General features: G+C 41.8%; 1 protein-coding gene across 3 annotated transcripts in view; it reads right to left on the bottom strand.

Moving 5' to 3' along the window:
- Nucleotides 1-766: 766 nt before the first annotated feature.
- Nucleotides 767-12,228, bottom strand: part of LOC140368854 (caskin-2-like) — a 115,577-nt gene continuing 104,115 nt past the window's right edge. For all 3 annotated transcript variants that reach the window (XM_072455994.1, XM_072455995.1, XM_072455996.1), the window contains 7 exons: nucleotides 11,084-11,157; nucleotides 10,895-11,005; nucleotides 9,640-9,741; nucleotides 8,676-8,814; nucleotides 5,640-7,484; nucleotides 3,553-3,805; nucleotides 767-2,206 (listed from right to left, as the gene is read on the bottom strand). In XM_072455994.1, the coding sequence (XP_072312095.1) occupies nucleotides 2,110-2,206; nucleotides 3,553-3,805; nucleotides 5,640-7,484; nucleotides 8,676-8,814; nucleotides 9,640-9,741; nucleotides 10,895-11,005; nucleotides 11,084-11,157 (2,621 nt within the window). In that variant the 3' untranslated portion in view covers nucleotides 767-2,109. The remainder of the gene's footprint in view (nucleotides 2,207-3,552; nucleotides 3,806-5,639; nucleotides 7,485-8,675; nucleotides 8,815-9,639; nucleotides 9,742-10,894; nucleotides 11,006-11,083; nucleotides 11,158-12,228) is intronic.

Genomic DNA, 12,228 nt, shown 5'->3' with positions numbered 1-12,228 from the left:
TGTTATAATCATGTGCAATACTATGACACAATGTCAATCATTCTGGTGCAATATTATCTGTCCATATAACAGCTGTAAATAAGAGTGTTATTTTATTAAGAGTATTAGAGGTTTTGTTTTTTCACAAGAGTTTTTTTTTAAAATTATTATTATTATCTGTTTCTGTACCTAATCTGTGTTGCAACACTAAAATTCCCCCATTGTGGGACAAATAAAGGTTAATTAGTATTCTGAATATGTATTTTTGGAATTATTCAGTTACTTCCTAACACTGGATGTGGGTCAGGCCGTTTGCGCCTTTTAAAGCAAATAAAAATGTAGTGACATTTGAAACTCTGTTAAGGAAAGACAATACGTTGCATACATTAGAAACATGAATAACTAAATCTGAGTGGTGAACAAGATTAGGTCCTATTAAAGCAATAACATATTAAAAGGTCACCTAAATGTTAATAAATAAATACAGAAATAAAAAGCTATAAATGCCTAAATAACATTCTTTATATAATAATGAATGACAAAATGATGTCTAACGCTTCAGATAAAGAAAGGGGTTCATGTAGTCCGGACCTGATCTGCACAATACTGTGTCTGAAGCTGTGGCCCGGCAACAGACTTTACACCAGGTGCCCTTCCTTCTGCAGGTGTGATGAAGTGTCATGCTCCAAAGACCCTTCATTTCCTCAAAAGTTCTAATACTTCATAAAAAGTGTTTGTGTACACATATTTGGACTTCTGTTCGTGGCAGTATAGAGTCTGGACAACAAACATTTAGTCTTTTAATGACTTACAGAGCAATACATTTTCAATAAGTAATACACGTTAAAGAAAAGCCACTGGCCTTCGGTGTGTAACTGATCCAGTGGAATCAAATATAGAAGATCTGGTTTTGCAGTTACTAAGGTGCGTATGAAATATATAAAAATTAGAACATTTTAATATTAACATATTATCATACTTTGGAACGAAATATCAGCCGTAAAAAGTTTGTCATAAAACCTTTGGAGTTCATTTTGAAATTTGGACCGATGAGAGCTTTGTAAAATAGTAACTTTTAAGATAAATTGAAAGCATTTTGGAAAGTAAATAATTTAAAATATTTTGTACAAATCTCTTTTGTCTTTGTCTGAACCACACCTGAGTCAACAACAGTGCTTTAAATAATGGCTGCTTCGCCTATAATACATTTGCTTTGAGGATAAAAGAACATTTTTATGGAATAGGCTGCTGTTTCTACGTTAGACAAACGCCGCAGCAAATATACACGAGTAATGCTAATAAACAATACATCTTTGTTCAACTCTTGTTAGAAAACATAAAGTATTCTTATAAATATATCCATAGTATAAATGATTACACACATCCATGTAGACATCTGAGGACTTTTCCAGTAACAACATGTCAGCCACGTTTCCACTGGTTCTTTTGGAGCGATCCGTGTGTCTCCACTGTATTAAGTGAACTGTACTGGCCCATTTAAGCGATCCAAAGTGAGCCATGAGTGGTACTACCTCCCAAAGCAATCTGGCTGTTTTATCTCCCAGAGCACAGACCCAGGTGATCTGAAGCTGCCATTTTGATGTTATTTACTAAGGATACATTAGTGTTTGGGTGACGTAGACCCAGAGCCAGGGCCTAAACATGGAGACACACTCCACCTTTAACAGAACCATTCGAAAGCGCTCTAAATTGAAGTGTTCAATCGAAACGTGGCTGGAGAGTGAACCCTAGTTAACACTTTTAGACTATTTCAGTTTGTATTGCATCAGAAACTTCCATGTGTGTTTCCAAAGGACAAGTGAAGAAGACTCTGAAGGAAGAGGAAATGCCCAAACACGAACGCTCTGTGGAGAGTTTTGAGTCCAGCTGCAGTGTGAGGTGAGAGGAGGTCATTCCAACATGGCGTCCAGCTGCAGTGTGAGGTGAGAGGAGGTCATTCCAACATGGCGTCCAGCTGCAGTGTGAGGTGAGAGGAGGTCATTCCAACATGGCGTCCAGCTGCAGTGTGAGGTGAGAGGAGGTCATTCCAACATGGCGTCCAGCTGCAGTGTGAGGTGAGAGGAGGTCATTCCAACATGGCGTCCAGCTGCAGTGTGAGGTGAGAGGAGGTCATTCCAACATGGCGTCCAGCTGGTCAGCCAGGTCGTCGAACATGTTTCCGATGTCGTCCAGAATGTTCCCGGCTGCTTTGACTGTGCTGCCTCCACTGGAAAAATGAATGAATGATTAGTCAACACAGAATACAAGCTGTTCTTTTATTTTAGTCGCAAGATATTAGTGTAATATTGCGTCATAGTAAAAAGGATTTCAAAAAGCAAGTCATCTAGACATTTCACACACATACATTCATACAGTAGATGCACAATTCTCTGGTGAAGCCAATCCCCATATTGTAAAGTTTATTTAATTATTTCAATTACACTTATTTTTGTAAAGCTCAAAATCACACCAGTAGTTGGCTCGCAGGGCTACACAAAATTGTTGACTTAAAATCCATCAATAATAGATAAGCAGATTAACCAATGTTCACAGGAATTTAGCAGATGGATAACTGTCCCAGAGCGCCCCTCGTTCTTAAACCAACAACAGTGAAGGAGAGATCCTACACCCACCGAGAGGTCATAAGAGAGGTCATCCAGGCATGTGAGGAACATCCAGAATAATATCCATTCATAATAACAGAATAACATGTCATTTCTCTGCTCTCCTCACAGTAACATGTGAAAGAGGATGTTCAGTGTCACTACATTCTTACAGAAGCACAACATCAGAAATCTCGGCCCCGGATAATTGGAATGAGATGGAGGGATGGATGTTTTCTTAGGGCTAATGCTAATGGCTGTTGGAGAAAACATAGTCATATAACTGGTTGACAAGGCGTTTGATGGTCATGCTATAGATCACTTAGCAACTCAGCTAGTCTGGGTCCCCTGTATTTTCCCTATAGCTGTTAGCATTAGCCCGAAATCCAGAGGGTTTGTGTCAAAGCCATTGGGTCATTGTTGAGAGTATAAACCCTTTTGCTGTTTTATTGTAGATGATAATATTGGCAGTAAAATTGGAATCTGAGTTAAAGGTTAACTAACTTTTTGTTGACATTTCTGAAGTTGTGCTTCTAATCTAGTGACACCAAACATCCTCCTTCACATGTTACTGTGAGGAGAGCAGAGAAATGACATAGAAATAAAATGTTTATACTATACATGGGGATTAGCTTTACCATTAATTTGTGTAAGAAACATTTGATTTGACTCAACTCTGGGAGCATCAGCCAAGTGTTCGAGTCTGAGCAACGAACAGAGAGAGAATTTCCATGTTTATGGAAAAAATAATGTTTTAATCCAATAGCCTTTACCTATAACAATGGTAATGCTAATTTGTTCTTAAGTACAAAATCATTGGACATGATGGACACGTTGTTAAAGTTATAATTTTATGTTTCTGATGCATCATAATGTTAATTTACTGAAATTAATTACTAAAAATGTGTACTTTAGTGTAAAAACTTTGCTCCATCTCGTGCCTTGTCCCATTTGTGCTTTCACGCCTCACCTCTCTGTGTGGGTGCCCTGGGCCAGCTTGTTCTCCACCACCTTGAGCGCCGCCTCCAGTGACGTGCTGGTCTCCTCCAGGCGTCTCTGAGCCAGGACTTCCAGACAGGCCATGGGGCTGGGGGCCTCCAGGGGCTCGGGGGTCTTCTGCCTGTAAGCCTGGGACACCCTCACTGCACTGGGGTACGATGAAGCCAGGGGTGGTGAGCCCGGGGCAGTGAACGCAACACTCTGAACAACGCTGATATTTGGACCTGAACATCACATACACAGATTAAGCATCATAAGAAATGACTGAGTATGAATTACAGTGGTAACTTCTGTCAAAGTACAGATACAGGAGCAAACAATTGTGAAAAGATTAAGTATTTTTAGAGTACTTCACAAAGGTTTTGAGAACTGTTAAATCATCAATTTGTAATCTTGATGAAGAATTGTCCTGATTATTGGTCATTAGAAGCTTTTTCCCTGGTCATTTATAGCCTATTTTTTGTTCTTGTCTTAAAATATAGGTAAGATTTCTCCATAAACATAACCCTAACCCCTCAGCCATTTCAGCCGGTCTAAAACCATAAGAAAATATACTTTATATATAGTACCTGCTCTCATATGTGGTGTGGTAGAAGTAAAAAGTATCCACTGTAAAATGAACAGATACCTTAAACATTTACAGTACTTTACCTTTCTTCCACCACTTAAATGTTGAAAGCGGGTTTGGGATTCCTCCTCCAAGATATTTTGTACAAAACATGCACAATCTCCTTCATTTTGGAGGAGTTTAGGTTTTTGATACACTCAATTGGCCAGCCTTGTATAAAACATGGGCAACTGCCATGGTGTATTTCAGTTAAGGTTGGCTTTAAAAAGCTGATCATGCATCTTATGATTATTCATTTACAAACTGCCTCCGAAGTCCCTCAAATCTGCCCGGACTAGCTGAGTTATTAAGCGATCAATCCATGTGACTTTTTCATGTCACCACATGCTGTGGCCTATCTCTGCAGTTGGTCATGAAAATAACAATCAATTGAAAATGAAAAGGGTTGACACTTTAAGAAGACAGACGTTATGGGCTTTGATCCTTATTTACAGCAGTGAGTCACTGACAACACTTATACCAGCCACAACTTGCTGACAAACCTTTGCAGACATTTTTATCTAAGCTTCCTCTGCTCTGGACAAGCCTTTGTGTGGAGGTGAGTGACTGGTCTTAATATTTAACACAGTTTGAAATTAGCTTGTTGGTTATTACTTGTCAAGTCTGTCTGAACGTAGCGTAGTCATGCAATAATATGAAAATTAGCATTAGCCAGCCGCTAACAAACAGCTCAGCGCTCAGTCTGGAGTGATTTTTATAAGTTCACTGGTCTCTTCTGATCACAGTAATCCATCCATCCATTTTCCACCGCTTGTTCCCTTTTGGGGTCGCGGGTGACTGGAGCCTATCCCAGTGACTTTGGGCCTTAGGCGGGGTACACCCTGGACAGTGGCCAGCTCGTCGCAGGGCTGACACAGAGACATAGACATTACAGACAGTTCACGCTCACATTCATTCACTATGAATGAGAGACCCATGATCTCCTTCGTGGGAGGCAAGAGCGCTAACCGCCTTTGCCACCGTGCACCCACCACAGTAATCCATTTCTGGCAAATGGGATATTTGGGGATGTTACAGAAGGGGAGCACTTTGTTTTGAGACTTTTTGCACACAGAGCAGCTTTCATCCTCAGGATGGCAGTCGTGTGTGACGTCACTTTGGACCCATGAATAGCATGAGCATCGAATGCTGTGTCTAGTAATGATATGGATAAAACACTTTATGATATTGGCACTAGGAGCTGCTTTTACAATAGCATAAAAATCAATTTGCACTTAATTCCATGAAAAAAGTACAGCCCATTTAACAATATTAGTGACAACCATTTCCTCCTATCACTATACTAGTTTTTACACCAGAATTAGCCAAAAGTAATTTTAATCTATAGTCCCCGGGCAGTTTAGCAAATAGCAAACACAATAATAATAATAATAATAAAATTTACAATCAAACAACACAGCCATAATGCTAACAACCCAGCTAACAGTTACCTGACACTGTTGTAGACTGCAACATTCTGTGGAGCTTCTGCGGGCTACCTGGCTTGAGTGCCACGGCTTTGGGATTGGGTACGCTTTGGTGACCCCCAGTGGACACCGTGTGGATCTGCACGCTGGTCAGTCTAGGAATGGCTGTGTGAGAGCTGACCAGGACTGGACTGGTAGCTTTCTGAGGAGTGGTCGGTCTGTTGTTAGTGCTACATGAGGGTTTGACGGACACTGGCGGCTTGGGGCCCTTTCCCATGGAGCCTATTCTTTGGAAAACCGCCACAGATCTTTGGGACTCATCATCGCTGGGGGGCTCGACTCCATTTTGGAATACTTGTAAACCATTTCTGTGCTCGTGACTTGGCATGGTTGTCTCTTCTGGTGTCAGCGGATCTCTTTCCTTTGGTTTGTGCCTTCTCTTAACCGTATCGGATTCTTTGAGGTTGAACTCCAGACTGGTTGGCGTTTGAGGTGTCCCGCCAGAAGAAGGGGGCGCTGTTGTCCTTGGACGCTGCTTAATAGTCAGATTCCCTTCCTCCGCAAATGGTAGGTGGTTGCCTGGGCTTCTCTTTGGCGAAGCACTTTTGGTTTGTCTTTCCGATTTCGTCTTCTCTTCATACAATCTGTTCAAGCTGTTTTCCGCCCTTTCGCTCCCGGTTCTTCTCAGCCCCCTTACCCCGAGCACGGGCACAGGTTTGGAATTGGGAAACTGGAAAACTTGCAGAGTTTGCGTCGACGATGTGACTGGCGACGACGTGACTGGCGACGACGTGGCTTCCATAGGAGGCATGTCAATTCTTCTGGAAGGGCTGCTGCTCCCGCTTTCCAGTCTGGCAGCAATGCTTCGCACGCTGCCAACGCTTTCAGTTTCCACCCCACCTGCCTCCTCTGTCCCATCGGAGGTATTAGACATTCCAGTGGTGGAGCTCATTCTTTTAGGCGGCGGCGGCGGAGGTCCTTTGTGTTTTCCTCTCACTGCGAAAGAATGACTCCGGCTGACGTGAGTTGTCCCGTTTGAAATCCCTCTTGCAGTTCTTCGAGACAGAGTGGCGTAGGACGGCAGGATGGCAGATGAAGCCGTGGTTCTTGGAGAAATACGTTCCTCGTCTTCCTCATCCGGTTCTCCGTCAGACATGGCGTAGCGGGTAAGACTTTGGGCACGTTTCTTCTGGTTCTTGGGTACGTGTTGTGGTGGACATAGAATCGGTATGGCTCCAGGTAGAGGTCTTGAAAGAACGTGTCCGGGGATGTAGCTGAAGGTTTTGTGTGTTGGAGATGGCGACGTTGGCGATGCAGGCGGGTGAAGGGCCTGTTTAGCTTTTGGGGGCACCGAGGGGTAGACCAATCGCTGCATTTTACTGGGGGTAAGAGGGGGAGTCATGGGCGCGAAAGTTTTACAAGCAACATCTTGAAGTTTACTGAAATTTTCTTGGACGTCTTGACAAGAATTCCCAGAATTGCCTGAATTCCCAGAGCCCCGTGAGCGCATGCCAATACTCTCTTGGCTCACGGACTTGGCAGAGGAAGAAGCCACTCCCCTTATAGCAAATGCCTCAGAAACCCCACCTCCAGCCCCGCTTTTCATGGCCGTCTGCAGCTCGACGCTCAGCTCACTGTCCTGGAATGACGTTAGCGTCCGAGGCGAGCGAGGCGAGGCGCAGAGGTCGTCCGAGGGTGGGTCGGTGCGTGGATGCTGGGAGGGTTTGTGGGGGGGAGGGTGCTCGATGGCCACCAGCTCCAGAGCAGTGGGGGGCTTTCGGCGCAAGGTTCCGCCGGAGTCGCCATGACCACGGGAGCGCTGCAGGTCACATAGGCGTTTGACGGCTAGCATCAGTTTCTTCTGGTGACCTACAGGAGGCCAGGATCACAAGTTAGTCAATGAATACTCAATTCTATAAATGTATAGTAGTATGTAGTATTTTTTTAAATCAGCTAAAGGGAGAGTAGGTAGAATTTGTAGTTTTAAGAAAAAATATAAACTCAAAGAAGTCTTGGCCAAGAGGCAAAAGAGCAAGGTAAACATCAAATATAGCTTTTATGGATAACAATTGTATTCTAAATAATTACAAAACATTGAAACGTAATGTAAAGTTTCAATAATAATTTGGTGTTTTGGTTCAAGACAATTCTCCAATCAGAAAGCAGAAAGCAGACTCTCTCAGTTGTGTTGCCAGTTTCAAAGCAGAATTCCAGCACATGCACCAATAATGACTCAGTGCTAGTGCAGCCTCTGCAGCTCAGTGATCCTGGAATTCTGAAGGAGGAGGAGGAGCTGAACATGCTCTGGACACACCTGCCCAGATTTTATTATAGAAACCTTTCAAAACAGTAGAGGACACCCTCCTTTTTAGTCAAATGAAGTCAATCAGAGGAGTTTATTTGGATTGTAATCAACAAAACAACAACCTTGGCCATTGGGTGTTTCCACATGTTAGTGTGGTTTGTGGAGCGGCTCCAGAGCGCACTAGATTTAGTTCCATCTACTCGGTCCTTGTTCACACACACCGCCCGTTCACTATAACAAAAGCTTTAAGGTGACAATCTTAAAAGATTTGGAAGATTTATATTTTTTTGCACCACTCTTTCAGAAATGATTTTGCTTGTCTCGTGTCACTAGTATTGTATTGTGAGAATACCAGATTTTCTGCATTACTTAATGTTTTGTCCTAATTACATCCACATCAAATTATAAATCTGTGTAGCCCAGACTGTTACTCAATTACTTTTACTGGAGAAGTACTTTCTCCAAATACCGGTATTGTTTAATGTTTTTTTGAACTTTTTTTGTACTTCTACTTGAATAATATTACTTTGAAGTAACGTTATTTTTATTTGACTACATTTTTGGCTACTCTACCCCAGTACCTCATCCTAGCTTAGTATGACAAAATATTGCTCCTGAAAGTCATTTACTTTAATACTTTCCCAGAAGCGCTTGTGATTTCACTTAACCATGAACATAATGTATGTTTGAACTACACAGAAAGCCAGAGAAGTCAAGGGCTCATGCTGACGAGCTGCGATGAGTCTGAGTCTCACCCAGTTTGGTGATGCCGATCTCCTGCAGATCCTCCCAGGTGATGTCTTTGACTATTCCAATGGAGTCGTAGCCGTTGTCACAGAGCCTCTTCTGGTACTGAGGCAGTCCGATCACACTCAGCCACTCGCCCAAGTCTGACTGCACAACACACAGGACATGCCATTAGCACCAAAGGTTGGAAACTTTAAATGCTAATGAAAGCGTGCAGGGGAGACTTGTCCAACCACGTTTACCCTAACCTGGCCCTCCAGCCTTTTCTACATTTATTTCAATTCTCTGCGCCTTTACGTCACCTTTTACCATCTCTTTATATAATGCATTGGCTTTGGATAATGTTTGCTGCATTATGCACTGGAAATATAATATTTTGTGTCTTGACAAAAGTGCTGGGCATCGAGAAACAGGAAATAGCTGTTGCTAATGTGCTCTAGCTTTGTTTTGCTAAGCATGGAGGCTCAACATTTAAGTCCGCATCAGAGGAAACTGCGCTTTCTCACAATCTCACTGAAAAGCTGAAAGTGAGCTACACCCCAATGGACCCCTTAATGAGACTGGCACGGTTCACTTAATACAGTGGAGATACTTTTGAGATTCAGTCCATTCCAAATTAAACCAGCTAAATAGTAGCTTATGTGCTGTGGAGCTTATACTAACATCCTCTCTCCTGCTCTGCTCTTTATCTATATTTGTCTATCTATATATACACCAAACAAATTATTTAAATGCATTTTGTTTTTGCTCCCATTTTGAGCTGAACTAAATATAAAACTTTCTATAAATACAAAAGACCCATTTGTCTCAAATATCATTCACAAATCTGTCTAAACCTGTGTAAGGGAAGCTCCATCCCACCTCAAGGGTGTGGCATATCAAAAAGACAGCATCAGGCTGGTTTTGTGAGGATGTGAGGTAGCGAATGAGATGGTCCTACACTTATAAAGACTGTAATAAGTGTGTCCTCACAGGAATGTAGTCAGGCAGCCACTCTGGGATGCTCAGTTTGCTGATCTCAATGGAGATCTTCTTGCGGTGGCCTGGTTTGGTGACTCCAACAGCAGTGAGATCCTGAAGAGTAAAACACAATGTGACAATGTGAACGTCAACATCTGCGGTTAGTGCCTCAGTGCGCACTACATTCAGTTCTCTTTACTTCATGTTTGGTTTGGTCCTGTTCACATGTGCTGCTCCTCATTCTCCCCAAACACAAACAGTACAAACTGTTTTCACTATTTTACCAAGATTGCATATTCTTAATTGTCAATATTAGTAAACTTTAAGGTTGAATAGACAATTTTTTTGGCCCAAATCTAAGTCTTATTTCCTCTTGGCGTGAACTGCCGATTCATAAAACGCACCTACTGCTCACCTGCAGCCTCGTGCGGATCGTCCCCACGTTTAAGATAAGATAATCCTTTATTGTCCCACATGGGGAAATTTCATTGTTGCAACGCAGGTAGATACAGAGGTAGATACAGAAGAAAAGAACAGATCACTTATAGGAAGTCTGAAAAACACTCTCAGTAGAAGATCTCCTATAAACAAAAACTCCCATAGACAAAACCTCCCATTTCCCAACAAGGGATGGAAGGGAAAAATACTTTCCGCGTGTCTAAGCGCATTGATCTATCATAATATAGTTCCCTCAGTGTACGGGACAAAATGAAGACGGAGAAAGACTGTTTGAGCTGACTCAGAAGAAGACGGAAATCTACGGGAGACGAGAGATGCGATGTGATCCGTCGCGCTAATAAACAAACACACGTGTGTGTTGTATCAATCCACACGGGGGAGTGGCATGCGCACTTCCACCTTGGTTCTCAAATCGCTGAAAAATCGTCCATTGCGCCTTTAATATGTACAGGACTTTTTTTTGAAGTATATTTCTCACAAACATCTCCAGGGACATTTTGATGATATTAGCGGGTGGAAAGTACACTCGTGACAGGTAAAAGTCACTAATGTTTATCTGATTTGTTGTTTTAAACTGAATTATTATTTACGGCTTAATTTAATGACAAAAATAAACCCCAAAAGCAAAATGTCAGGCTTCTTGCTATTCATTACCACTGTTATTTTGGCATGTAAATCTCATTGCAATTGAATATGCAGATAGTTTTTGTTTTTTTCAAATCATCTTGGAGGAACAACTTTATATTAGGTGTTCAGTTCAGCTACCTGAAATTCCACACTCCTATAATCACATTGTGAGTTGTGTCACCTCGGGGGTCATGCGGCTGATGGTAGGCACATCGTAGCCGGCGTTGATGAAGTTTGCAGTGTACTGCTCCAGATGGAACTCGCACAGCCACTGATAAATGGCCTCTGCATCCTACGCCGCACCAAACACACGCGTTAGAGAATGTCTGGACACATGGCAACACTCAGAAGGAGCTGACGAGAACTTTACTTTTCCATCCAGGATCTGCTCAGGCCGGAGGAAGCCCTTTTGTGGCGCACCATTGACCTGCCGTCGGGACGCACCTGAAACATGCAAAACCATAAGCACATGTCACGATAATGAGTTCAATAAATGAAAAAGCTGGAACAATAGTTTTTGGGGCTACATATTGTTTATCTTTTTCCTTTTTTTTTCAGAACACATTTAAATGGTTGAATAATTAACACCTATGACTAATACTTACTGACTAATCAAGTGTTACAATCTGTGGTCATCTTAAATTGTTTGATTACTGACGTATTATTTTCTTTGGATGACTTATTTGGAGTTATCTAGCGTCGTGGTCCTTATTTTTGGGGAGTTTTGGGGGTAACACTGTGATTTTTAGAGCAAATTCGGCATTGAGGCAAATCGGTACGACTGGACTACTCTCAGACATCCAGGAAGTTCCTCTAAATACACTTTGAATCAAACAAAGGTCAACGTATCATGACTGACGGCTTCTAGATAGAGAATATTTATATTTAAAGTGTATTATTGATCAAATTCAGAAATGGTTTATTTATTTATGACATTTTGACTTCATATTGTCACAGCCTTTGGGTAAAATGTTTCAGAGGCTATAGTCCAGATAACTTTTATCAAAATACAATTTATGACTAATTTAATAATTGACAAGCCACAATTATTCAGATTAATGGTTGAATTTTTATTACACAGTACTTATAAGCAGTGTTTCATTTTTAGAGTAACAAGGAACGTAATGTGTTTTGTGCTCACATGTAATCTAGTACTAGTTACTTTTTCAAATCAGTAAAAGGTCACATTTTCCCTCACCAATGGCAGAGCCAGGTTTGTTTCACAGCCGCAGAGTCGGCGTGTTGTGAGCGTGCACATTGTGCCACTAGTGACTGAGAGTCTTGTCCTCACGAAACCAAAGAGAAATAAACTTTCAGATGCACGTTTTGAAAAACGCCGTTATAACCACTATGTTGTAATTGAGGAGTAAATGTAGGGTAACAGTAATGTGGTGAGTTTGATTTAAATAAACTACGGAGCTAAAACAAGCGTGTTCTGTTGTTGTGCTTTAGTGCTCTTGTGTTTCAGTGCTTGAGAACAGACCTACACGTGCTCATTGTATGGCATTGAATTGT

The sequence above is a fragment of the Eucyclogobius newberryi genome, unplaced genomic scaffold (genome assembly GCF_026437365.1).
Source record: "Eucyclogobius newberryi isolate DKJ021-1_F unplaced genomic scaffold, fEucNew1.0.hap1 SCAF_20, whole genome shotgun sequence".
Taxonomy (NCBI): domain Eukaryota; kingdom Metazoa; phylum Chordata; class Actinopteri; order Gobiiformes; family Gobiidae; genus Eucyclogobius; species Eucyclogobius newberryi.
This window is presented reverse-complemented; position numbering and strand designations above follow the sequence as displayed.